Source organism: Takifugu rubripes, chromosome 17 (assembly GCF_901000725.2).
Source record: "Takifugu rubripes chromosome 17, fTakRub1.2, whole genome shotgun sequence".
NCBI lineage: Eukaryota > Metazoa > Chordata > Actinopteri > Tetraodontiformes > Tetraodontidae > Takifugu > Takifugu rubripes.
In genome coordinates, this window is record NC_042301.1 from 16,031,551 (window position 1) to 16,058,395 (window position 26,845).

Genomic DNA, 26,845 nt, shown 5'->3' on the forward strand with positions numbered 1-26,845 from the left:
GGCAGAATACCTGGTTAGTTAGTTGTAATATTAGATATTGAATCTTCTTTTAGTGTGAAAGGAACATCTACAAAATGCTAAACTACTCGTGATAGGAGGTGGGAGAGAGGGAGGCTTTACTGGGCATGCTGGAGAATACTAATCAGACCAGAATTAACTTCAAATATGCAACAAAATCTTTTGTTAAACTGAATCTCTTTCAAACATGCAGCTTCCCGATGCTCTCGAGTACTCCGGTGTCCATGGGAACGGTGTTCCCTCCGCTATGAGCCCGTGAGCTCGGACCCCATGCTCACGCTGCGAAAGCGCTGGGGTTCGTTGTGAGGCGGCACAGCGAGGAAGGACGTCTTGCTTCCACCGAAGGGGGCGTTGAGAACGGCCGGCGCCGCTTTGTCCCGGTTGATGACTGGCTGCGAGCTGCAGTGCTCCAGACTGGAGTGGGCAGCCGGGTTAAAAAGGAAGGCCGAGGGGTGATGGGGCGCGATGGTGAATCTGGAGACGGGCTGAGGCGAGGCCCTGGGCGGAGGAGGTAGCTGTGACATCACTTGGGCGTTTGCAGTCGTGCTCTCTGCCTTCTCCTGACCCTCTTCGTCACTCTTCTCCACCCTGAACTGGATGTCCAGCAGTGGCGTTCTGCAGCTCTTCTCCTCCCTGAAGCTGCACACGGTGCTCTGGGTTTCCTGCCCCAGGCCTAGCGGCAAAGAACCCCCTTTACCGAGTTTACAGCTTTCGTCGTCGTCGTCATCGCTGGTGCACTGGTCAATGCTGGGGGAGTGGCGCAGCCGCTGTAGCTGCGCGGATGTCCGGCGAAGAGCCCCTCCCATGAGCCCGCTGGGGGACGGGGCTGCATTGAGCAGGCGGTTGAAGAGAGCCATGTTGGGGTGACGGCTTGCCGACTCCTCCAGGTTCTCTGCGATGTCCTCCAGAGGCTGGAAATGCATCTCCTCTTTAGGGATTCTGTGAAGAAACACATACCACGTGGATCTATGACGGAGGGGAGGGGTTTAATATGAACATCCCAACACTCACGCCATGTCGAACGTTGATCCCTGGAAAGAAGGTTTGCGCAGGTCGAAGAGAGTGGCGGCGGTGTACGGGGGTCTGGGGTTGGAATCATTCCAGTAGCGGTCTCGTTCCATCATCGGCAGGTCTCCGTACATCTCATCCACGGCCATCATAGACACCTGCAGGCGGACTTTCTGGTCAGATTTGTGCTGGTAACACTAACAGAGACCATCAAAAAAGATGTGAATAAAACCTGGAAATTTCTGTCTATCAGCCAGTTGGTCTCGAAGTCATCATCATCTTCTCCAAAAGGGTTTATCAGCTGTTCGGCCACCTTCAGAACACAACGCAAAATTAAAATTCCTAACGCGCTGGGTTCACAAAAGCAGATATGTGACAATCCTGACCTTAAGCCACCCGGCATAAAAGAAGAACTGCAGTAGGGTGAAAATGGGCACGTAGAGGTCAAGATCGTGACCTGGGTAGCCTTGCGTGGGGTCCAGAAACTGACGACCGATGAGACAGACCAGGAAAAAACTGTAGACGGCCAATGTCACCACCTGTCGGGAAGAGTGGGTACTGCAGTTGGTCTCGACAGTCCAGCCATTCTTTTCCTGTAGTGATCTGCTAAATTAATGACTAATGGAATGTAAATTTATGGATTGCTCTAGATGAAAGCATAACGTTGATAATGTTCCAAATCTACGCCCGCAGTAGCAGAGCTCTCACCTGAGTGTAGACTAGGGGGACGCTGATCATATCGTAATGGAACAACATGCTGCACTTCCCTCTGAAGGCGTTCAGCTCCTGTTTGAACACAGTCAGGGTGAGTTGACGCCGCTTCACCATCAACGCAGTGTGTGTGTGTGCGTGCGCGCGTGTGTGTGCACCTCCAGCAGGAGTTTGAGGGTGTGATCGTCTTTGATCCTGCCCTCACAGCGGGCCACGGCCGCCAGGTTGGTGAACCAGACGCAGGGGATCCAGTACTTGTTGTAAGGCGAGTGGAGACCCTCGAACTTCTTCCGCTCCTCTCGGGACATGAATCCTGCACAACCAACCAAAACTGCTTTGAAGAACTGCAACACTCCCCGCTGGATGACGGTCATTCTATGAGGACTTGTGCGCGCGACTATAGTTGCTTTCTGATCGGAAGAAATCAGCGTTGGCGCACAGTGCGTGCGGAATTTTGACCGGTGAGATTAGGTTTATCACCAGAGCATTGCAGGATCTACTTGTCCCTTTTTCTGCTACACTGCTGTAGAGAACGTTCACGCACTTGCGGAGTCACGTGATCAGAGCTCACTCTCTGACCACTGTCTACTCACCGGCTTCCACCACATGGTCCATGGTGGGGAACCGCTTGAACACGGCCGTGCTGACGGAGCGGAGGATGAGCAGGGCCGACAGGCTGGCGTAGCGCATCATGGTGCGTCGGAGCAGGCGGCCCCGCTCGTCGCTGCCCTGGAGGCCCCCGGACAGGACGCACATGAGCCTGTCGGGCAGCGGGATGCTGGTGTACTGGCTCCACCACCGGTTCACCACCAGGGTCACGTAGAAACCTGGAAGCAGACGCAGGTTCATGCTTAATCCATACGGCTGATCTGATAAAGGAGATCAGAAAGTAGGAGCGAGTGCCTCCCAATGTTTCCGCTCTACAGTAAATGTTAATAATCAGCATTTATAAACACGTGACACGATTCTTGGGGTCCACATATAAATGTTTCTCAAAGAAGCTCTTTTTACCCTTTTAGTCTAAAAACCGGTTGTGAGGGACGCGCAGATCAGCTCGTTTTTGAAGCTTACCCAGCACGAAGGACATCGGGATGAGACTGGAGTAATGGTTGCAGTAAATAGCCAGCTTCTCGAAATACCTCTTCTGGTCATCGTCAAGGAAAAACCTATGAAGTGTTGAGAGCAGATCTTAGGAAATAAACAATGAGCGCGGCCGTGTCGCGGTCCTCAACCTCTGATATTACCTGTAAGTGAAGCTGATGGCCGCGTACAAGGCAAAGAACGCCAGGAACTCTTTATACAACAACCTGTAGATGCTGCCTTTCCAGGCCAAAAGCAACTTGGAAAAGCTGCAGAAACGAGCGTTTGCGACTCTGGCGGTGTAGGTGACGGTCATTGGTGACGGACAGACCGGCTTTCCTCGAGCAAAGTGAAGACGCACGCACCTTGTGATCCCCAGTAGGTTATTTTAAAAAGTTTACTCGGGTCCTGAAGGTGGAATCATCAGCAGAAAATAGTTCATTCCCATCGCCTCTATTGGGTCAGGCTAAAAGCATCCTTTCCTCACCTTTACGGCGTTTGGTCCCGCTCAGCGCGCCACTTGCTCAGCGCATCCCCGTGCGTAATTGGCACCGCTCGACAGTGGAGTTCATATCTCCGCTCTCCTCTGTGCTTTTCCCACTTGTGTTTCTTCACAAGACCGACACCCCTCGGCGTCAGCTCGTTTAACTCCAGGCTCGCTCGGATGCATGGCAGTAATCCTCGGAGCCTCCGCGGTGAGTCCAGTGGTCAGTGCGCCCCGGGGTAAATCCCCAAAAGGAGGAGGAGGAGCTCGTTAGCGCGGCCCCCGACCGAGAGAGCGCGGCTCTGTGATGGACAACAAGCGACAGGGCGCAGCGCCGGCCGGGGCTCAGGGCGCGCACAGGACCGTCCAGTACAGCGCGGAATTATGAAACAGCAGCAAACGAACCGTGACAAACTCACGTAAAGTGATATGAAAACAGCAACCGACTTCCTTCGTTGCTTTAGTTGCTGTACTTGTTGCGCTCTAATCGGAGGACCGACTCCAACGTCTCTCGACGAAAGGTCAGAACGCAGCAGAAGATGCGTTTGATGTCATCTGGACCAGAACCGGAAAGTAATCCAAGTCGGGTGACATAATCCCATTTATTGATGATGCAATGTCCCAGTTGGAGGCCACAACAGACTAATGAACTGGTTACGCTGACACTGCTGGAATGTATAAATATAGTTCAGTTCAGAGCAGATATGTATTTAAGTATTCTAATAAAACTAATAAAAACTACCCAGAGGTAGATTGTCCAGGAGAGTTCTATTTCAAGTGATTTGATGGTTAGAACTTAAAATATAAGCAAATAAAGGTGGCTGCCCACACCGCACACAAGTACATTCATGATAAAATATTTATAGGACCACAGATAAAAAGACCAGAAATACAAAAGGATCTTATTGGAGGCAAGTTTAATCAACACTTGCAGAATAAGATAAAGTCTCTAGAAAACAATTATTTCAGAAAAGAGGGCTGACGATGATTTTGTTTTTTATATAATATAACTTTATATTGGGAACAATCAAAGGAGCAGTCAAGCACAAAAGATATTTGATTCTAATTTATCAAATCCATTAGTTCAGCAAGTAATTAAATAACATTCAATGCATTTTATGTACCAATATGCTAAATAAGGCATTCGACCAGTAGACCAGGATGGAGGATACAGGTGGATGATGAAACCTTCTCTAAGCAGTGTGAGTGAGCATTAAAACTGGGTTCAGACCACTGCAAAGCCTCAAATATTGAGGGGTGAAGATGGTCAGAGATGCACCTTAGTGACTGCTCCTCTGTTGGCAACCATGACAGAGGCTCCTGGGCGGAGGTGCTCAAGCCCACAGATCAGGCTGGGTTTCCTGGGAGTCCTTACCTTGAATCCACTTCTTGAAATGTGATAAAGGTGTAGCCAACTTCAGTGAGAAGAGGTGAGAGACAGGAACAAACCATATTGGACCTGAAAGCTGCTTGCTTCAACATCGTGACAGACGCCGTTTTCATGGGAGGAGACTTGGTAACGAAATATGGACGAAGAGGAGTTTGTCCAGAAATAATTGTATGTTTTCTTCAGGAAAGGATGGGTTTACATGATGGAGCGAGCATGAGACAGCACCAATCTGGGAAAGATTATCTCTGGAACACAGCTGGAGGTTATATATATATATATATAAATGTGTGTGTGTGTGTGTGTGTGTGGTCAGGTCCCCCATACATTAAGAGAGTTCTTGCTTTTGCTGTAGGTTGCACAATAGACCGAGGACTGAGTGGATGAACTTGAGTCTGTGGGGTCAGAAGTTTGGCAGGAGGAGGAGGAGGTGACTTCAGACTGTACAGGTGTGTTGCCTTCAAAGAGGAGCGGAGGGGGATCACTTATTTGGTGGCTTGTACGGTTCCAGGAGCTGCTTGGAGAAGGCGTTGACCTTGTCGGCACCTCGGACTTCGTGAGGCAATAACGGCAGTTTGACTATGTGGAAATCTTCATAAAGGTCTTCCATCTGCAGCCAGAGGAGAAACGGTTAAAGCTGAACAAATGCAGCTGAACAACAAAGTTCACTGGGCAGAAAGTAAGAGAGCACCTGGTCTAAATACTTGGACTGAATCTTGTGGCGGGCTTCACACATTTTGCACGGCCTCTCTGAATCGGGGAAGACCAGCTGGTTGACGATGATGTTGTGCGTGTCGATGCGACACTTGGCGAGCTCCTGGATCAGCCGCTCGGTCTCGTACAGCGACAGGAACTCAGCGATGCACACACATATGAAGGTGGTCTGTTCCTGAGTGATGACAGTAACCGATCCACTTAAGTCCACAAACAGTGGAGGCGAAATGCCAATTCAGCTGAGCCCCACAGAGATAAAGGGCTCCTTTCTTCTGTGTGCTTCATGTGACCGTCCCAATTACACACTGCAGGCCCAACACTGGGGAGACGCCAGAGAGGAGGAGCACGTGTGTGCTTGTGTTTGGGGTAACTTACAGGGTCTTTGAACTGCTCGCTGACTGAGCGGATGACTGGCAGCGTCTCCTCCAGCTTAGAGGCCAGTTGATCTGCGTTCATGTCTCCCAGTCCGAGCATGTTGCACATCTACAGCCAGAAGGAGAGAGAATGTGGATTCAAACAGTGTCGCACAAAGGAAGATACTGATACTCTCTTTTATTTTTATATTAGAGACACATGGAACAAAAGACTAGGGGCGAGCGTCCATCCTCACCTGAGAAATAAAAGGGCTGATCTGGTTCTTGATCTGCATCAGACGACCGAGACCGCGCTCCACAATGGTGGGAAAGTTAAGCAGCCGCAGCGTGTGACCGGTGGGCGCGGTGTCGAAGACCACCACGGAGAAGTTCATTCCTTTCACTAACCTGAGGTGGGAGGAGGAAACGTTGCAGATTGGCAGTGGGAATGATTCCCACTACTACTGTACTCGGATACACCATCTTACCTCATGACCTCGGCATAGCTCATGGCCTCATCGATGCCCGGGAAGGCGCTCATTGCCTCCTGCATCATCTTCTTCCCCATACTGAGCATGTTGTCCTCCTCAAAAAATTCGTCAGGGAGCTCTGCCACACCAAGGCTGGGGTCGATCTCCTGCACTCAAGAGGCCACATGATCCAGCGATTACACAATTCAAGGCTTTCGATCACTGGTTCTGCCGGTTGGACAGCCCCACCAAGAACATTTGTACTTCTGCTGGTCTTGTTACTTCAGTAGAGTGCCACCTACCATTGCAAAGAGGTTGTCATAGCCCTTCACCTTGGTGGGGACCTTCGAGAACTTCTGGTCAAAAGCATCAGAGATGTTATGAGCAGGGTCAGTGGAGATGATGAGGACGCTCTCTCTGACAGCCGCAAGCTGCACAGCCAAACTGCAGCTACAAATGATAAAGAGCAAGTTAGTGGTGCGGATGAGGCCTACCAAGAGTTTTGGTAGTTATGGATATCAGCAGACATTCACGGATAATAAACAGTACCTGAACAGTTAAATATAATGGATTTCAAACGCACATCTCACAGCTAGAGCCAACACTTGATTTCAAGACAGTCCTCTTTGCCACTGATTAGTTACAACCTGATAACTTAAGAAAAAGCCGAATGAGGAAATTATTAAGCCTTTCAGCGTCACGATCAAGTGATTGAACGGCTAATGTTAGCTAATGACGGTGCAAAATAGATTTAAAAGGACAACTCTGGCTAACACAACTATCTTAGACCGACTGTATTAACTCTGTAGAGCGACGTTCTTGATCTTCCTCATGCTGAAAAGCCGCTTGATGGTGGTGAACGAACCACGTCAACGAATCAACGATGACTAAATTACGCTAGCTGGCTGCGCTAGCAACCTTTGCCGACTAGCTGCAAGCTCGAGAACCTGCCGCTCACCTGCATGTCGTTTTACCCACACCTCCCTTTCCACCCACGAATATCCATTTCAAAGATTTCTGCTCGATGATATTCTTCAGCGTCGGTTCTAATGGCTCCACATCAGGCGCATCTTCAAATTCGTCTTCCAGTAAAGCTGCCATCTTGTCTGCGTATGCTTCGTTAAAAAAAAACTTTATTGCAAACAAATGAATTTACAAACCTGTCAACAAATAAAACATCTAGCTTTTTTTAAATAAAAAAGAGATAAAGAGATAAAACGATGACGGAGAATTTTCTGGTTAAGAAAACTGAAATCAAGTATTAATTTTGGCTACTTCTCTTCTTCGTCTACGCTGTCTTTTTGCTCATTGTTTTGATATAAATAAAGAGTGGCGAAAAAAAATCATGTCGAAAAGGTTTGCGCATGCGCAGAAGAGACGTTGCGCAGCTCGCGCTCCGACAGAAAAGCCATTTCGAGCAAAGGAAAGTTGTTTTGTCTTTAAATTGTAGGGTCTATTTTTCCATCCATCACCCTTTTCTAAGGCTTTTTTCTAATGAATTGTTCATTTTTATGTGTTCATTGCGAAGAGTGCATGAATTGATCATTTTTTCTAACTTAAGTACTCAACTGTTTCTTAATGTGGATCTATGGATCAAAGTAAAAGCTGACATAAAGAGACTTTTATAAAGTCATGTCAGTGTCTGACAATACACGTGGCATGAAGTGGAGCAAAAAGCGAAATCACTGAGAACAAACAATGTCAATACACAAGATGAGAGCTGAAACATCTTTAATCATTTACAAGAACACGTACATGCTGTGACCACGGGATAAGGCACTTGTCTCCACACACACCTTTTCATGACTTCACCCATCTCTGCTCCAGTCCTGACATCAGATTTATTTCCTCTCGACCCATCTTCTCCTCTGCTTTCCGAGCAGTGCCAGGCCAGAATCTTAATATGAGTTGTCTTTGCGCGCACACACTCCATCCCACCAGGAAAGGAGCAACTTCGCCCTCCGTCCCAACTTTCACAGTCAGTCTGTCGCAACCAGCGTGGCCAGAATGCAGGACCCAGATCCACCCACCGGTGCCTTAATCTACAAATTGCTGAATGCACTAACCAGGCTCTGACTGAACTGGCAACCTGCGGAGGGAGAAAGCCGAGTTCCAGGGCTTCAGCTTCCTTCTCCAGCTTCTGCTGATTGAGTGCTGCTGCCTTTTCCAGCCTTTTGTCTCCGTGCAGTGGAACAAGGTCGTCAGGGTGACTCCCAGATACTTCAGATGGCTTCTCGATAGACATCCAAAACAGGTCAAGCGATGATCCCAAGAGACGCAGAAGGCGAGAGGCTCGCCGCTCTGTGGGTTTGGGCATGTAGTGGTAGTCTTCAATGTTGGCCAGCAGGGTGTACGGCCGGATCGGCTGCGAGTACGACGGGAGACTAGCTCTTAGTTGAAGAAACGCTGACTCCCAGGCGTTCTCCTTTTCTCCAGCCTCGGTCACATTCAGGGGGCGATGCTGAGCCGAACTGTTGAAAAGAAATGCTGCACATCCGTACAGGACAGATGCTGACACCCAAAGTGCACCGATGGAAGGCTGTGGCATGGCTGTGTGTGTCTGCAGAGCAACGTAGAGGAACAAGAGGTTCCCCTTCTTGCCTTTTATTCGCCTCTTCAGTTATGGGTTCTCTGCTGTGTTCTTAAGGAACTCTGTGTACCCAAGACCAGACACCCTTGAACTGTTGTGTCAATAACAGGCAGAAATTAGTGCCTTATCACACAAACAGGAGGCATGTTTTTGGTTATAGCAGGAGCACACCTGAGCTCCCGCTTCTTTTCCAAGGTTTTGGTGTTTTGGCTAAGTTAAATGCAAACATCCAAGGAAACATCTGAAAACTCACTTTGTCCATTACCAGCATTTCGATTTCACAGATTACTACGTGCGCAGCGGTGGCAACAGAAGCAAAACTGCAAGTTGGGAAGGACTGGTTCGAGCTACACCAGCGTTTACAGACAGCATCTTTGAACTACAATTAGGTCATGAAATGTGGGTAAATACCAGAAATGGCAGACAAAATTAAGGTAAAAGACATGTGGGAAACTGACGCAACGTGTTTTCTGAGCAAAACAACATTTCATCAAAGAAAGAAATGATACAGGGTGGGTATATTTAACTATACATTACATGTAACTGTATCTAACCTAACTGTAAACATTTTACTTAAGATCTTTTTGCTTCACTGAAAATTACAGTAACACTGTTTATACACGCGCTGACTTAAAGTGACTTTAAATTACACAGGACGGATACGGTCCTGAAATAGACTGATTAGACAACGGCAATTTATTGTGTGTGTGGGTGTGTGTGTCTGTGTGTGTTCAAAAAAACTGACTTAGTAGGGACATTGTATCTATCTTTAAACTAACTGTTATACGGTATAATGACATTTACTCTCATTGACTTTGTTCATCCTCAGAGAGAAAAAAGCTGGTCATGTGTTGCATCCTGTTGCCAGGCAGATTGTGGGGTTTGCCTGGAAGTGGATTGTGGTGTATTCCGAGTTGTTCCACTATTGTGATCTGCCGACTTGGCCCGATCGTCCAAAAACTTATCAAAATCTGAAAGGCAGGACAATAATAGTTACAGCCTGCGTATCGACAAATTTAACAGCATAATTGCAGCAGAAACTACCTTCGGTGGACACTCCATCAGAAACTGAAGCCTGATCTTCCTGCACCTCAGGACACAGCAAAGACAAACGTTACTCAACATCATCCTTGGGACATTTCACACTAAAGACACGAAAGGTTTCCTCTCACCGCGTCACATGACAACCATCGGTCAACGTCATCCTGCACAGAGTTGCTCGCTGCTGCCACCTAAGGAGCAACATACAGAAGTCAGGTGACATCAAGTATTAGCTGCATATTTCATCAGTGATAGTTTCCTCTTATTTTTTTTCTTTTTGGTGAAAAGCTACACACCCCTGCAGTGACCTGCAACCTTGTATCAAGAGCTCCTGCGAGGCCCTCTACAGCTCCCGGGTCTTCGTACCTGACACTGTCACGCGGAACAATAAGATAATTTAGGTTCCCAGGACGGTAAAGAATTCCCAATGAGATTTTTTTGCAGGGAAGCATGTGAAGGCTGAAGCTCACCTCTTCCTCTGCTCAGCCAGCGAGCTTCCTCTTGTCTGAGCGAACATGTCAAACTCATCCTCCCTTTCTGCAAAGCAGAAGGTTAACATACCCTAATAATCATCCCAACCTTTAACATCTGTTGTGTATAATCACATAGCAAAGTTGCAGGAATAAAACAATAAAGATGGAAACGAGCATCCCATTTATTACCCGTGCTTCAATTAAAATGCAGCGATCCAACCTCTGAAACCTACTTGGTTTTGTAGGCTGCCACTGGCTCTCTCTGCCGCTGCTGGATGCCGGTTGGAGGGTTGCCGTGGTGACGGCGGGCTGGGCGAGCGTAGAAGACTCAGGACTGAGGTTGATGAGGGCCGGGCTTGGGGCTGAATCCTGCTACAGTGAAGTGATATCATGCATGTCATTTCAAAAGAAAGCGACCCCGATCCACATCCGCACACGTGTAGAGTCGTAGGTGTTTGTTACCTGCTCAATATTTGGCACTTGCGCTTTGTTCAATCTGTCGAACCTAAAATGTGACAACAGCACGGTCAGTATTAAACCAGAAAGAGGACCCCACCCACCCCAGACACACTCAGGTAGGCAGCTGCTGAGCCTCCAGCGCAGGACCACCAGGCTGAGGAACTGCCTCCATGTGAATGGAGACATGTGAATATTGTAAAATGGCAATAAAGTTCCTTGAATCCTTCAAGAAAGGCTCCCACACACCTCTCATAGCGGATGAAGGCATTGTTGAGGTCATCGTTGACCATGAGTAACTCCTCGATGAAGCCTTCGTCCACCAGCTGCGGTATCAGCTCCACCACTCGCGTCTGCATGTTCTTACACACCGAGTAGAGCTGCTGCTTGGATGCAGGAAGAGGGAGGAAAAAAGAAGAGTCGACTATAAAGTCACATGTTTTTCGTCAATCGTGGCTCAAACAGACTGAAACAGCTGACTATAACATCATAAACACACACACACACACACACCTGTAGCAGCTGTGTATCATCTTTCTGGCTCTGTCCAGGGACGAGCTCATTCAGCATTTCTGACATCACAGTCAGATTTCCCTTCACCAACGCCAACTCATGCCGAAGCTTCTCTTCCTGGAAAGGGGCCAGAGGTCAAACTTGTGCCCGTCAGAAATCTTTATTAGTAAAAACATTATGAAGTCCACATGTACAAAAAAACCAATATAAAGATAATTTACGGCTGAAACAGCCATTGATGTGGTCGCCACTCAACGCACAAACACAGAGAAGAAATGATGCTTTCAACTAATTAATATTCATGATTCATTGACACTGTGTTAGCATCATGGAGGGAATTTTGTAATCAATGATAAGAGTCATATTAGGCTTTGGACCATATGGAGCTTTATTAATTACAAAGCCTGTAATTAATTCAGCCATTTGTCCCTCTCAAATTAGAACTTTTTCTGAATCATCCCACTCCAGAATAATCCATATTCACAGCTTTGATACATTTGACAGTAGCACCTGTTGTGGAGAAAGAGACGCTGGTCCTTGACCTGGCTGAGTCGGAGGTGACGCGTTCTGACTGGGAACACTGGTGGGTGTTTGAGCTGCTGACTGCTGTGTGCAAGTAAGGTCAGGTGATACTTCTGGGCTTCCATTTTCTGGGATACTCTGTGAGGAGTGAAACCTGTGAGAGCGCGTCGAGACAGACATCAGTGTTCGGAGCGACTGACTTGGAGGCAGTCTCACCCTGTTTGGTGTGTGAATCGGGGGCATGGCATCCAGATCTGTCATGGGAAACTCCAGCCCGCGTCTCCTCAGGTCATCGTAGACATACACCACCCCCACCAACGAGGGCGTGCTACGAAATGCATCAGCCCACGACTGTGGGTGCACGGAATCAAAACATAACGAGAGGGTTCATTACAAGTGCACTCCCAGCACGCAGCAAAAACACTGGTATGAAAAACAAGAAGACCAAAACAAAGACTCTCCATTTATCAAGTCTGCAAACATAATAGAAATAATAATAATAAAACAGAAACCACTTGAACCTGCTCACCAAGTAGCGGCCTACTTTTTTAGTCTATGTAGCTGAAGAGGCTGCTGCTGCCCCCTGGTGGCCGCAGAGGGGGCTCGTTAATGATATTGAGATGAAATCTTTTTTGGACTTTATCAATACCAGCAATCTTGGATTTGAGCCTCATCGTTACTTTATGGATCAAGGACACTGGCTGCTCTAATCTGCACATCTAAATACACACGTGCACAATTCTCACTGGAAATTGGACAAATGCTGCCCTCTAGTCTTGCTGCATAACAAAATCGAGGATTTAAATGGTTTAACATTTCGGAAATGTTTTTGTTATTTCCAATTGTCGTGTTGTAATACCTGTATGAGGCTGAGCACCCTCTCGTGGAGGGCAGCGGGGGGGTTGTGTTTGGGCAGAATTGCGTGCACCAAAACTCCATCGACAAAGTCCTGAGATGCCACCAGGACGTGGAAGCGATGGCCGCAGTTCTTCACGCAGGTCTCCAGAACCTGAGAAATGGTGAGGGGGGGGTCCACAATAGGAGGAAAAAATGTCATTCTGTCTCTACTGTAAGCACGTGGCGAAAAACGTTACTATGGCAACAGAAGAGGCTCTCAGAACTCCGAGACGCTACAATCCACAGGTAACGAAAAGATGCCAATGAATTTTATATACTCACAGTAAGAGCCAACATAATCTCTCTGAAGTTCTTGTTTCCTACGATTCTCTTCTTGAGTGCTTTGACTGAATCTCTGGGTCTGGGGGAAAATAGATATTAATGATATTCATGTTCTGGGTGACGCAATAACGACGGCCAAAATGGCTGTGGTTGTGGTGCAGCGTGCACGATCTGGCGGCCTCTAGTGGAGACGGAGCAACTTGCAAAAACAAACGGCTCGCCCTCAAAATTGAACTCGCAGGTAGATTGCGGTTTAAACGGAGGAGTGCAACGAGCAGGCGGTTACATAAGGAGCGGCAGCCTGGGACAGTTTGTGTTGTGGTTGGCGGTGAACTCACCCCTCTTCTGTCTCGTTGATGATGTCACATATCTCCATGTTTAGCGCCCAATCCTCTGACTGCAGGGTGCCGCTGGTGGCTCTCTCTGCCAACATACAGGGTATGAAGATAAGGCGACGCTGAGGCGCGTTTACGTTGAGACTGCCTAACTGCAAACCTTGTTTTATTAACTCGTTTGTAATATGGCTAATAGTAATAAAAGTGAGGGGTTTGTTTTATGTTCTGTTGAGGTTTTCTCCCAGATTAATCAATTTCTGGGTTAAACAGGAAGGAAAATGCAGCAGCAGCGAGAACCAATGAGAACCGGCGAGCACTAATCACAGTCATTTCAAATTTGTTTACAAGGTTGCTGATGTCGTCAGTGGTTACTTTTAATCAAATGAGCGAAGTCTGTTATTTAGGGTCATTTAACTCTGTGGTGTTGTCTTTAAGGCGGGCAGAATTTAAAGTTATTGTGTACGGGGCTCACGGATGGTTAAAATAAACTCTTCGACCAGGACGCGCCGCAGCGTTGACACTGCATCGTCTCCAGACGGTGAGTGTGCATATTAATTCATAATCGAGCGTTGTCTCATCAGCATTCTTGCGGCTTTATCCACCGTGACAAAGATGTCATGGCAACAGCAACAACAAATCACTAACTGATTACTGGTATTGCCATTTTTATCTGTTGTGAAAGCGGAGCTCGGACCTCCGGGTGAAAGGGAGTCCGCCAGAGGTTCAGATGCTGAACCGCATCCTAAAGAAAGGCGTTTGCATTTCAACCAGCTTATTTTTCTCCTTTTGGTCCCTATTTTAACAGTAAAACTGTCCAAGAACAAAGGTTAGAAGTGATTTAGCGACATCTGCTGTCTGAGTAGAAAAAGAGTCAAACGTTTATCAGCTTCTCGTTCATCTCTAAGCTCCAGATCACTAAAGCTATAATTATCTGTAAGGTAACAACTACTTTAAATATGAATTTAAAAATATAGTATTATAAATAAAGATGCTGATATTAGATTTGGATGAATTTTGAGTGCATCGACCTGAAATGTGTGCGTAGAGTGTATAATTCAGGACCAACATAATAGTTGTGATGTTCTTCTTTTGTGATGCTCTTATCAAAACAGGTCTCACCCACTTTAAACTGTAAGGAAGGGCACAGATAACAAAATAATAGCCAACCGTCCCATTGAATGAACCTTATCAGGCAGATAACTAGTTTGATTCGAGCTCCTTGCTGCACTGTTAAGCTTATTTCACACTATTGAGCAACCAAACCCAGGTTTCTTTCCACTCCACCCTTCACTGGTTCCTCACTAAGTCCCTTAAATCTCCTTCATTCCTCTTCACCACACCTCTCCCAACCCCTGCTTTTCCCAATCCCCCCTCTCCCTCCACTTCATGTGACTGTCAGCTGCTTCTGTTCTGCTCAGAAGCTCAGCAGCAGAAACCTCCGACACTTGTGTGCAAGAAAGTGGCTGCAGGAGATAAGCGGAAGAGACGCTTGCGATGGTTTTCTCGCTTGCCTCGAGCTCACAATAACAAGTTGCCGCGTCTACAACCAAATACTGATATTCTGTCAGCAATTTATTCGTAATAAATCTATGACACATTGAGAATAAAGCGTGAAATGGTTGTAAGGAAAACACCTCCGTGATTAGGGAAGTAGCAGAAGATATCCGGTTCCTCTGTAATACGCCGAGGCGGCTGTCACTCAAACTTGAGCGACCAATCCGAAGCAAGTTTGAGCGAAATAGAGCCCGCCTCGGTCACGTGACTCGCCCAAACGACGTCTTGTCATATTTATGTTACATTATTGATATAAATAGTTAAAATGTGCGTGTCGTCTGACAAAACAGTTATATATTTTTTTTTTAAAACTACACATTTCTTTCATTTTCGGGTTCTGACAGAGTTATTACACGGCTAAGCCACGTTGCTTTAAACTGAAACGATGTGAGGTGGAACGAATAGGAAATCCAAATGTATACGTTTAGAAAAGGCTCCTGAGGCTTACCGATCCTCTGTCCGACCGGCGTTGAAAAGGGGTTTCCAAAAAGAAACTCCATCTTCTCCCCAAGGGAAAACATCCTGGAACGTCCACTCAATGGCAGAGTTTTAGCAACAATCCACCGAGCCTGAAGTTTGTGCGTGTGCGTGCGAGCGCGCGCGTGTGTGAGGTCTGTGCGTCTGGTGACGAGATCACGTGGAAACAGCCAGGAAACCAGCCAGGCACAGAAACGCGTCTGCGACCAACCTGAAACCACACCGATGATTCGTGCATGTTCCTGCACTGAACACCGTCAACGAGTTAAAGGGGGAATTATAATGACATTACAATGAATGAACCCGGAATAAAACAACAAACAAACACACGGAAATCTGTGTTGTCGGAGATTTGGGGCTGTCGTGACGCTGCCCACGAAGGGTCCCTGGACGGGTCCCATCCCTCCTCCCACCCACTGGGTTACCCAGAGCACCAGGAGAGAGCTGGCCATCGCTGGTATTGACACAAGCTGCTCTCCCTCTACACTTGTGTTGACCTTTACACAGTTGCCCCTTCCAGACCCTCGGAGTGTGAATCCATGCAGAATTCCCTGGAATAGAAAAAAATGATGGAAACACACGACGATCAACAGAAATACAGATATTTTTAATAAAAAAGCTCAATTTGTACCGCCTGATGTTTAAGACCTAATTTAAAGCATTGAGGAAGCGCACGCACACACACACACACACACACACACACACACACACACAGAGTGTAAAGTCCAAGTGCCATATAGGCAGCTCTAAATATATGCAATGTATTTTTGAGATAGATAGATAGATAGATAGATAGATAGATAGATAGATAGATAGATAGATAGATAGATAGATAGATAGGTGGATGATGGATGGATGGATGGATGGATGGATGGATAGAGTTGGGCATGTATTGTGGTCTGATCTGCTGAGAGTCCACCGTGTTCCTATCATGTGAGAGTCCATCTGAACAGAGAGCCTGTCTGTGGAGCGCCACCTGCTGTTGAGGGCCACAGGTCGCGGGCCGAGGGCCAAGTGATCGGAGGGCACGTGAGCCACACTGTTGTGAGAATTACAAGACTTCAGGCATTTGCGATTGTGATTATTAAAGACAACGACGCGTTTTCCTCCTGCGACTGCTGCTGAGCCCAGGTTAACCCTTAACTGGCAGGTATGGGTTTTTTTTGGTTTTGTCCACCAATTTTGTCCCCCTCGTTTTAGTTTTGGAATTTTTCTTTGACACTATGTTGGCATTTTCCTTCATTCCCCCCTTTACTTCCCTTTCGGGGAGATAAAGAGGGTGCTGGACCTTAACTCAACATGGGTGAAGGCATGCTACCCATGATTCGCCAGCTCATCGCAGGGCCCCGGCCCTTCGGTACCTTGCTCAAGGGTACCTGGGTGGTGCTCTGAAGGTGTTGTGGCCCCTCGCGCTGCTACCAGAACAACTTCTCCCTCTGCTTCTCAGCCTCGTCCCCTACAGGCTGAGCCACACCACCCATTTTATATATTACATATTTTACTAGATATTTTACAACTCTGGAAGCCAAATGCAACAAAATCTCATTTCCAAAGGCACTGGGGTGTAGTTTGTACCATAAAAATAAAGGAAGTCCAAGTTTAGTTTATATTGTGAAGGCAGAAGTGATCCAAGGTTAACAGAGTAGGTCATGCTGTGCTCGGAGCATTTAAGATCAAAACCCCTCAGCTGTCAACATTTCCTGAAAATGTCATTAAAAACTATTAATAACTTTTCAGGTTATTGTTCACAGACGATTATAAAGTAAGTAAATGTATTTTTTCCCCAAGCACAATTCATTTTAAACAGTAAGAACAAAGAAAAATAAAAACTGATTGAGTGACAGAAACGATATCACATAAAGGAAAAAATACATTCTAGATTAATCGTGTCTGATTTTTAATATGAAAAAAAATTAAATCCGTTTACTATTCAGCAGGTACGTCAAATCACCGCTAGATGGCAGAATTTGACGTACAGTGTGCGCAATATTTTACCATAAACGACTGTTTATGAAAATCAAAAACAAAAAACACATTTTAAGCATAGAAAGTCGTATGTCGTGGCATCTAGTGAAAATATGCATGTGTGAGTTTGCATGTGCATATGTGCATGAATATGAACGCTTACGAGCGAAGCTGCACGCATTAAATTATTTTTCTTTACTGTACAATGAGAAAATGCTTAAAATCAACATTTCGCTTTCGTATTAATGACGTAATCTGTACCTGTTGACCCTAATGAGTTATTAGGTCAAATAATAGTTATTTATGTTCTGCTCCCACACCCAGTTCCTCTAGAAAACAGCGCGCTAGAGGGAGAACACCCGATGCTGATCCAAAAGATAGATTAGACCGTCCGGAGGGATTCCAGCTCTCAAGAGTGGCCGCGAGGAATTTCGAGTCTTATCTTTTTCCTACAGGCTGTATGACACAGCACAACAAGTTAAAACCCTTCCACTGTTATCTTCACAAGATGGAACCGTCGGAGTCAATAAGACGGGGCAGCAGGACAGCGAACTGGCCCCTTAACCGGAAGAAATGGCCAGTAATTTCTAACTTTATTGGATCAATTTACGCAGAAGACTAAAAGCAGGTTTGTGCAAATAATTCAGGAGGATTAAAGTTCACATTCTGGGGTAAAACATTTATAAATATAAACATCTTTTAAAATAATAATGAAAAAAAATCTTAAACGGCAACAGTATTTCTAATTTGTGGGAACCGTAGAAATAAATTTTACGCGCACGTAAAAGCGTGCGTGTGTGTGTGGTAAACTGATCCCTCCTCCTCGTGCTGGTTCGCTGTGTAGAGGAGGGGCGAGGAAGAGGAGGAGGAGGAGGAGGAGGAGGGAGCCGAAGCAGGAAGGAAGGCAGGCGGGCAGTGAATGCTAACAAGCCTCGTCGTAACCATCCAGCTCCGCAGGCTCACGCTGACTGAGGGAAAGAGGAGAATTCCAAAAAGAGACATCTTGCAGGAGGGGACCGAGGCGACCGCCGAACACCGACGATGCGTCAGTGCCGCGTTCGCCGTGTGCGCGTGCAGCAGCCCCACCGTCGTCGGCACGTTTGATCCGAAAAAAAAAACAAAAAAACCCGTCTTTTTTTTTTCTTTTTTTTTTTCTCCGCTGAGTGAAATGTATCGTGACTGCGCGGGTCTCGTATTCTGACAATGGAGATTGAAAATATCGTGGCCAACACGGTTCTCCTGAAGGCGAGAGAAGGTAAGCGGCGTCAACCCCCCCCCCCCCTCTTTCTTTAATATAAGAAATTAATACGCCCCCCCTCCACACACACACACACACACACACACACACACACTACCTTTACAGCACGGCCATGGACGAGCCCGAGATCTTCGGGATCTCTGCCTTTGCTGCCCTCGCTCACCAAAGACGTCCTTAAATAAAAAGACGTCAGCTGGTGAAAGACGTTTAGCCGTCAGGATAAAGTGGAGGTGAACAACGCGGGGAGTGTTTGCAGCATCGTGTTGCGTTCCAGGCTCCCCCCCCCCTCTTCTTCACACGAGCCCTAGAGGCTTCGGTGGATGTGTACATTTTACAGGGAGCTGATGTCGAGTTAACATCCAAAGCTCCTCCTGAGTATACATTAATGACAGCCTTTATTGCTGCCATTGTTCGTGCGTGGTGCGTTCAAAGCCCAACCAGGATTCGCATGTGTACGTGTGTTCGGATTTGACGCAGACATATACCACCGCAGTTCCGTTTGGCTCCGCGTTAGGTGATGTTCGGTGGCCTGAGGAATGCTGCATTTCGCGAGTGGTGGGAGGCTATAAGAAGGCCTGTCACGTAGCCCCGGGTGCACGCTGCTCCGTGGGCCGGTGATCCCGCAGCGGCTCACCTGGAGGTGGCACAAGAGGCGCGGATCCATCTGTTTTCAGCAGCTATTTTGTAGCCAGCGAGTGGGCGCAGGGTGGGTGTACACTGTAGTAGCTGCCAGTGTTATTACTGCTCAACTGCCCCCCCCCCCCCCCCCTTTCTTCCAGTGTTAGTGAGCTAAGCAGCAGCACAAGCTGATCATTCTGCGGGAACAGAGGCTTTTGCGACGCGCACATAGCGCAGGGGTCGCGCTTCGCCGTGCGCGTACGCGGAGGCCTTTGGCTGCTGACGCTTTGCATTATATTCGGACTGCGTTTCAGCTCGGGCCTGGACGCCGACACTGCTGTGAAATGGATTATTCACAGCAGCAGCGAGTCCATTTGCGGGGTAGCAGCTGCTCCCCGCAAGACGCCGGGCTCTCTCCCCCTGTTACCTGCCGCTCAATGGCGCTGGCGGCCACAACTGCAGCATCTGGACCAGCCAGCAGAGGCTTCTGCAATAAAGGGGTCTGAGATGTTGCCTTTCCAGGTAGCATCTGCACACCTAAGAAGAAAATAGTCAAATACCACCCTCAAGTTTGTACGCTCCACTTGCCACATGGAAAATATCCTGAGAATGATCCTAAAAGATCCTCATCGCGCCCTGTGTTGTGCTGTCATAACGGGTAATAATTTATCCATTTAAGGTGCAAGGGAGGCTAATTTGATGAGCTCTTCCTGAGGTGGGCGATTGCCGCTGCCAGGAGTGTGTCAGACGTCACCGTTGCCGCCGTGGTCGGTGTGGCGTGCCGCGTGCTCTGGCGTGTGCGGACCACGTTGTGTTTGCTGGGGTGTTTTTACCAGTCGCTTGGTTATAGGGGGGTAAAATGCAGTGGCCGTCGATCCCTAATTGGTAGTGTTGAAACCCCAGCGCCACGCGCTCGCATTAATACCAATGATACTGTAATTTGCAGCATTTCGCGTCATTACGTAATTAAGCGAACGAACGCGGCGCCGCCCCTTCCTTTCACGCACGGACCAAGAAAAAGCGTCAGCTGATGGAGGTGTTTGATTTCTTTTGTTACCCTCCGTTCCAGAAATGCCTCCAAAAACGAATGGGACCTCAAGGCGGGTTCCTTGAAAACGTGGCCAGAAGATGCTAACGTTAGCACTTTTATTCGCACCTGTTGATGTGAAACCGGCGAGGAGCGTTACGGCTGGGCGTGTCCAACCGACGCGGCACGTGACAGGAACTGGTTTGGGCGGCAGAGGTCCTGCGCTTCCTAACTTTGTCGCCCTCGCAGGGTTTTCCCCAGGTTGCGAGAGATGATGCGCGTTAAACGAGAGGATGCTATTCCAGCCCGGTGGATCCACTGGCCTAAACAAGTATCCGACAGAGGTCCAAGAGCCGTTTCTTGTCGACAAGGATCAAATTTCTCCGGCACCTTCCGTGAAAGTATTAAATATTTGTAGTAAATACGCGCTCCGTCCGTGGGAGTGGAAGTGATCCAAACGTTCTGCTGCCGGGGGGGTTGTGGGAAATGGAGTCAGTGGGAATGCCAGCGTCTATGTTTTGGCAGCAGCATTTCACAACATAATACAAACAGTGATGAATTGCACCCTTTATTAGGACTGGAAACCCCCCCCCCCCCCTCCCAACCCAGCCAGGACAGCACTGTAAAAAAGAATGTATTTTTTCTGATTGGCATTGGTCAGGAGATAAAATACCGGCTGGCGGCACCTTGACTCTCTGTGACCTCAACGGGCAAACGATAACTGGTATCGTCGCTGGAAAGTGTGATAACCCTTAAAAACAGCAACATCCTGACATTGAATTTTTAAAAAATATTATTATTGTGAGTGCAGAACTGTAACCTTGCCCCCCCCCCCCCCCTCCCCCCACCACCACTTCGGTTTGAACAAGGATACAGAAAACTTTCTGTTCTCTGAAGACATTTCGCTTCTCATCAAACGGCGTCCCCCCCCCCCCCCAACGTGTGGTTGGCTGCCACCATCACGCAGATGATGCATCTCCCAGAAGCTCTGAGTCAATCTGCACTTGCGTTTTCGCTGCGAATTCCAGATTTTGTTAGCTTAGTCGGTATTTGAGGTCATACGTGCTGCTCCGATGGACCCGTTCCACCGGGCAGATCTTTCCCACATTGTTGGGTCGATTTTCATGCTGCGCTTCGTCACCCCAGATGTTCCAAACATCGTTTATTGGGCTTGAACGGAGGACGTAACCTCCCCGTTGCTGCGGGGCCTCCACCCTGAAGCGGTCCGCTCGCCACTTTCGCACACGGATTTGTCTCGCCTGCTGTTCCCCGCCGCGCACGTCTTCCCCTTCGTTAATAATTTGTTATGCTTTGCTTTTCCCGGCACAAACTCACCTCAGCAGGACTCGCGGGGAAGCGAGCGAGACTCCCATTTCACTTCAGAGGTTGCTTCTTTCTTTTTTTTTTTGAATGCGCTTTCACACGACCCCGAATAAACTGCGCTATCCAAGGAAATGAGCCTGGGATTTGTTTAAGGTGAACCCAACGGCTCCGACGTGACTGTTGTAACTCCGGTTCAGTTTCCGTATGTTTTGGAATGCTTCACCTCCCACTCCGGAACACGTAGGCTGTGCGGCGACGGCTGCAGTTCCCTACGTGTTTGTCTCGGTGCCTTTGTGACGTCCCTGACGAGTTGTCAAAGCACCCTTGGAAGAATTTTTGTAGGCCGCCCTCTCCTCAGAGGACCCCCCACCGTTTCAGGTCCTTCCCCGGGGGGGGACACTGGCTCCCAGCATGCTTCCCTGGACTCCCAGAGCCACAGAAATGCTTCCTAACTGTCCAGAATTATAGATTTGAATGGCTTTGTTTCACATCTGTTCTTGCTTTTCTCTTTGAAGCCTCGTCCGTTGCTTTTGAGGCCTTTTATCCCACTTTATGTTGCCAGTCATTTTTCATGTCTCGAACCGGTCGAGGCATTAATCACACTCTGCAGCAGCAGTGAAATTCAAACAGATAAACACATTTTTTCCTACCAATGTAATCAATTTTGGTCCAGGGTTGCTTTTAATATTTCATGTGTGCTTGTCAGTGCCTTTACGTCTGTGACCGGAGACCAAGCGTCTCCAGGATTGGGTGTAAATATTAGTATTTTCCACATTGGTAGTTTGCTTTCTATATTCAAATTGCTCTAAATTTGCTCCTGTTGTTTCTCTCATCCGTTCACCAGTCTTCATGAAAGGGAAGGAATGTGGGCCATCCAGTCCTCGCTAAAGAGAACTGCTGCTTGCGTAACTCTTTTCCACTAAGGTGAAAGCCATGTTTTTTTGAATGTAAAACATTTTTTCGCCCTTAAAGAGCACATGTGTAAGTCGATCTGTGCGCTGCCGGTGTCGCGCCCTCCCCGGTCCCCACCGCCCCTTAAATAGCATGCCCTCTCGGGCCGCTCGCGAGGGTTTTCCTGTGATGTCAACCAGCATAGCTTTAATAGTTTTGTGGTCAAAGCTGGACCAACACTTGTTGTCATCACTCAGGGGTGTTTCCCCCAGCTGTGGCTCATAAAACACATAGCTTTGTGACTGTTCCTTAATGTGGAACTCATTTTACTGTTATTACACCCACAAATTGGCTGTGTGGGGAACTGGATGCTGCTTCTTGCGAACGCAGCTTGGCCCTAGACGTGCGACAGAGCTGGGCGACTTTTGGGATGCTGACTAAGAATGACGAGATGCTTTTTGATGCATTTTGTAAAGAAACCCCCCCCCCCCAGCGGCGTGGCATGGTTTAGTTTACCGTGTTCTAAATGCAAACGGCCCTGCATGACCTCTCAGTTTGCCTTTTTGGAAGGAGATAATATCATCTGCCCTTGGTTTAATTTCATATCACAGCTGCCTTGAAAGTTTTAAAAGTGTCTCCTTATCGTAGCTAATCTTCAAGGTGTCATTTGTGCTGCTAAGTGTTCCACAACCAAGGTTGCTTTCTTACATTTGGGCCATGGAAATAACCAGCACCGGTCCCCCGAAAGGCACGGCTGCAGATAACATATAATTAACCTTTAGTTTTGTCCTCATAGATAATGCAAGTGTCTGGCTCAAGTGTAGCCTCGCCATATTCATTGCCTCCTCCACCTCCACCGCCACCACCACCTCAGGCTGTGGGAACCGGGCTCGGCCGTCGAGCTCGATGAAGTGGAGCATCTCCCCGACGTGGAGAGATTTCAGGAGATGCAGGAAAAAGATCCTGCCAAGAGCGTGTGTTTATGCACCACGCGCTGTGTTTGCCTTTGCCCTTGCTTCTGTAAAACACTGCCTGCCCCTTCTGCTGTCTTGTTCTGTCATGGAACCAGCTCTGTTGTTGGAACACCGATCTTCACCTGACCCCCGTCTCCTCCCAGGATGAAGTGCAGGCTGGAGTCTGGGAAGTCTTGGAATTAGCAAAGATCTGATGAGTAGCAGGGGCAGTGTGAGCAGCGCTGCCTGGTGTTCTCATGTTTCTGGGTGTGAACGTACAGGCAGACCTCAACGCAAACATACCGTCTCGCAGCTTTGAAGAGTCTCGCAGCTTTGAAGAGTCTCGCTCGCAGGCTTCTCCAGCTCACTAAGCGATACAGCAACGTTTTCTACTGCTAATCGCTGGTTTTCCATGACACCGCGGCACCTGTCGGAGGCGGGTGGGGTCTTCCAAATGAGAAACACGCACGACGCTGTTAGCATGTAAACACAAGTCTTTGTTCATCTCTGATGAATGTTTGCTCTGTACTGTTGGCTCTCTGATCACCAGAGTCTTCACAATGATCCAATTTTATGACAGCGGGAGGCCAAATCCATACGCTATATAATGTGTAAAATGCTAAATTTAGCACACAATTTAAGTACACACACAGAACGGAAATGCAACACCCAAAAACCCCAAAAAAAAAGGTTTGGTTTTATCAAATGTGGATTAGAAACTGTAATTTACATTTTACTGTAACAAAGCAATAGCAAAATCCAAGCTAAGGACGGAGTTAGCGCGAGTTAGCGCTGCTGGCTAGGTCGTCAGCTCATCATCTCTTGTCTCGAGTCTTTTAGGCAATCTAATAGAGTTGGAGCGGCATTTTGTCCCGGGTCACATGACCCGGCAGGAAATTTGCAGCTTTGCTCGCCTCCCCTGCAACGCGAGAGACGCCTTCCGTTGTCCCGCTGAATTACCCAATGACATCGATGACACCCTAAGACGACACCGTCGCCTAATTATGACAATATAGTCTCAGTTTATTTCTACTTTGTAAAACTCGGCGAGCACAAAGGCCATATCCTGGCAGGAAGTCCAGACGCGTTCAACCTGCGCCGAGTTTACTCTGCTAAAGGGACTAAATTGAAAGGTTTGAAACAACAACGCTGACCGGTCACTGTTTACCTCGCAGTCTTCACGTGCACGTCAACGTGTAACGACGCCGCCGCCAATGTGGCGACGTAAGAGCGGGAGGAGGAAATAGCCACGCCCTCATTGTGGAAGCCAGTATTTGTGTGGCCAGGGTTGACGTTAATATAATGGTACCTGTTGGGCAAGCTTGGCACCCTATAAAAGTACCGACTCGGCCCTGGTACCGCTATCGGAAGCTTCCAAACCGAGTAGGTGCGACTGGAAAAGTGGCATCGCTGGCTAATGTTTACTTTGGACGTCCCGTGTTTGACACTCGTGTAATTAGACGTGTATAACTACAGCGTTCAGTTTCTTGTTTTTTCAGTACATTCACAGGCTAGCCCGTCCCCTCTGCTATGACATCACGCCTCCTCACCGCCACCCGAGAGGTGTCCGCGTTGCGTGTCCCGAATCGTGCTGCGACGCGGCAGAACTCGTGCTGGACCCGGCGTAGAAGTGCTGGTGGGAAATGAGCAGCCCGGTCATTTATCAGGGCCATTGTGCCCGCGTGGACGCTCGTATCACAATGGGCCTAAACTAGGCCTGACCCGTGCTCATTTCCTACCATTTAAGTCGTGTTTTGGGTGGTCGATGCAAACCTACAGGAACATCGCACGTTGCGGGGTGGGGCTCGGCTCGGACGAGGCAAGGCCTGGTACAGAATATACAGGATATGGCAACCTTGTCCAAAAATACCTCGCTAACCCACGTTATCAGTGTTTAGAACTTCTGAAACATGTTTACTTAACAGCACATTCAGCAGCCGCCAAGGCTTTCTCTTCTATATTTGCTTTAGCTCTAAGTGTTGTCACGGAGGGACTCTGCAGGCACGTGCACGTGAGGACTGTCTTTATTTTCTCACTCTGTGGCTGTTTTGGAGCATCTCTGTTTGACATGTGTTCATCAGACGGACGCGCGGAAACAAACCATTGAGCTGAAACTGAGGCCAGATCGGTTCTGATCATAACGGGCTCCCACGTGCACACAACAGGCAGCCACCAATCTGTGCGCTAGTGACGCTGAAGATATGGAGAAAACCGTGAAACAAGCCACCGGTCTGGTTTTTATTGGTCACAAAAACAGGATTTTGTTTGGAATTGCATGATAAAGTCGATATTAATCTACTGTTGATCATGATTAAAAACTATATATATTTAATTGGTAATGGAAATAAATATGTCGCTGCTGTCTGTGGACCAAATGATATGTTCCGGTGCTCTAAATAGATATAATTTATATAAATTATCACTTGGGAGTGATTTGTTGGTTTGAATGTGACTTTTTTTTTATGTTGGTCTGTGACGGGCCATAAAGTTTTTGGAATCTTTGGAAGACGTCGGCTCCAAACACGTCGGCAACGCGTCATGTGCAGCGTTCTAGTGACGGAAACATAATTTAATCACAGTTCGTTAGGTTCTTATCTCTAATTCTGTTTTCTTTTATTTTAAAAAAAAGAACCTTTATCTTGCTGCAGCATCAAACTGAGATTTCAAAGTCCTGAAACTATTATTTGGGGCTGCGGTCGGCCCCCCCCCCCCCGCGGGTCGCTCAAACCACGAATCTCTCGCTTCATCTTCCTCCAAATCGGAGCAGCTTGAAGGACCTCGTGTGTCACGTCGATGAGCCGTAATTAAAATGCTGCAGCGGCGCCGGGCCGCCCCGGCCGACACCTCCCGGAGGTTTCTGCAGCTGCAGGACCCGGCCCAAGATGGCGCCGGGTGTGACGGCCTTCCCCACCTCTGTAGAACACGTCTCCACCCCCCCACCCAGCCCCTCTCCCAATCAGAGTGAGTTATTACCAAGTAATTATAGTTGGAAATTGCTCTTCTCTCTACGTCTACCAGAATGTTTAACCCCCCCCCCCCAACACTAATTACAGCCAACTCATGTTTATTGCACTTGCATCCCGAGTTTACCGCTACAGATTCTGGTATCGTATGGTTTTATTTAGAATAAACGGCTGAGATATGATTGACAAAGGGGCGATTTTGCCGTTTATTCATTTGTGGCTGAAGCTCATATTTATGTGTCAGATAGTGACAGAAACCAGCGCGCGCTCCATATCTGCACATCAGCGGAGAAGAATGCGGCTCGTGAGAGGGCTCGGAGTCGGATTCCCCAGCGCGTCGGGTCCCTCCGCACATGTGCAGGCCTGTCCCGGGGAGTGTGAATGAGCCCAACCGGTCCCACATCTGTTTGCGGAGGGCCCGGAGCTCCGCGGGGAGAACCCAAGTTAAATAAATACTTGCTCCATCCTGTCTGCATTACGGG

At 47.9% G+C, this 26,845-nt stretch overlaps 5 protein-coding genes across 7 annotated transcripts in view; 1 reads left to right on the forward strand and 4 right to left on the reverse strand.

Annotated features, from left to right (window-relative positions):
* Positions 1-263: 263 nt before the first annotated feature.
* Positions 264-3,679, reverse strand: LOC101075617 (bestrophin-2). Its single transcript, XM_029850707.1, has 10 exons — positions 3,305-3,679; positions 2,982-3,225; positions 2,809-2,903; positions 2,331-2,564; positions 1,896-2,050; positions 1,735-1,812; positions 1,413-1,565; positions 1,259-1,339; positions 1,030-1,184; positions 264-957 (listed from the first exon to the last, which is right to left on the reverse strand). Exons 2-10 carry the CDS (start codon positions 3,131-3,133, stop codon positions 264-266), a joined length of 1,797 nt encoding a protein of 598 aa, XP_029706567.1. The 5' UTR covers positions 3,134-3,225; positions 3,305-3,679.
* Positions 3,680-4,201: 522 nt separating this feature from the next.
* Positions 4,202-7,527, reverse strand: get3 (guided entry of tail-anchored proteins factor 3, ATPase). Its single transcript, XM_003972524.3, has 7 exons — positions 7,184-7,527; positions 6,528-6,675; positions 6,244-6,392; positions 6,013-6,163; positions 5,778-5,885; positions 5,380-5,577; positions 4,202-5,298 (listed from the first exon to the last, which is right to left on the reverse strand). Exons 1-7 carry the CDS (start codon positions 7,324-7,326, stop codon positions 5,170-5,172), a joined length of 1,026 nt encoding a protein of 341 aa, XP_003972573.1. The 5' UTR covers positions 7,327-7,527; the 3' UTR covers positions 4,202-5,169.
* A 433-nt stretch (positions 7,528-7,960) lies between these two features.
* On the reverse strand, positions 7,961-8,773 carry LOC777976 (noggin4). The gene is given in 1 exon segment (NM_001078600.1): positions 7,961-8,773. A coding segment is annotated over 1 exon segment (813 nt).
* A 489-nt stretch (positions 8,774-9,262) lies between these two features.
* LOC101075178 (target of Myb protein 1-like) lies at positions 9,263-15,718 on the reverse strand. Of its 2 annotated transcripts, none has more exons than XM_029850504.1 (15): positions 15,337-15,718; positions 13,338-13,422; positions 13,000-13,078; positions 12,680-12,829; positions 12,037-12,171; positions 11,809-11,958; positions 11,299-11,415; positions 11,035-11,168; positions 10,792-10,834; positions 10,563-10,698; positions 10,327-10,393; positions 10,153-10,228; positions 9,988-10,047; positions 9,860-9,899; positions 9,263-9,786 (listed from the first exon to the last, which is right to left on the reverse strand). In XM_029850504.1, exons 1-15 carry the CDS (start codon positions 15,407-15,409, stop codon positions 9,641-9,643), a joined length of 1,491 nt encoding a protein of 496 aa, XP_029706364.1. In that variant the 5' UTR covers positions 15,410-15,718; the 3' UTR covers positions 9,263-9,640. The 2 variants fall into 2 exon arrangements, with proteins under 2 accessions (XP_029706364.1, XP_029706363.1); XM_029850503.1 differs by having other exon boundaries at positions 10,563-10,701; positions 15,337-15,715.
* Positions 15,719-18,189: 2,471 nt separating this feature from the next.
* The window catches only part of grk4 (G protein-coupled receptor kinase 4), a 29,123-nt gene continuing 20,467 nt past the window's right edge, over positions 18,190-26,845 (forward strand). Inside the window, exon 1 of one of the 2 annotated variants that reach the window (XM_029850502.1) lies at positions 18,190-18,585. In XM_029850502.1, coding sequence (XP_029706362.1) covers positions 18,534-18,585 — 52 coding nt within the window. In that variant the 5' untranslated portion in view covers positions 18,190-18,533. The remainder of the gene's footprint in view (positions 18,586-26,845) is intronic. The other variant, XM_011612989.2, reaches the window with a different exon arrangement.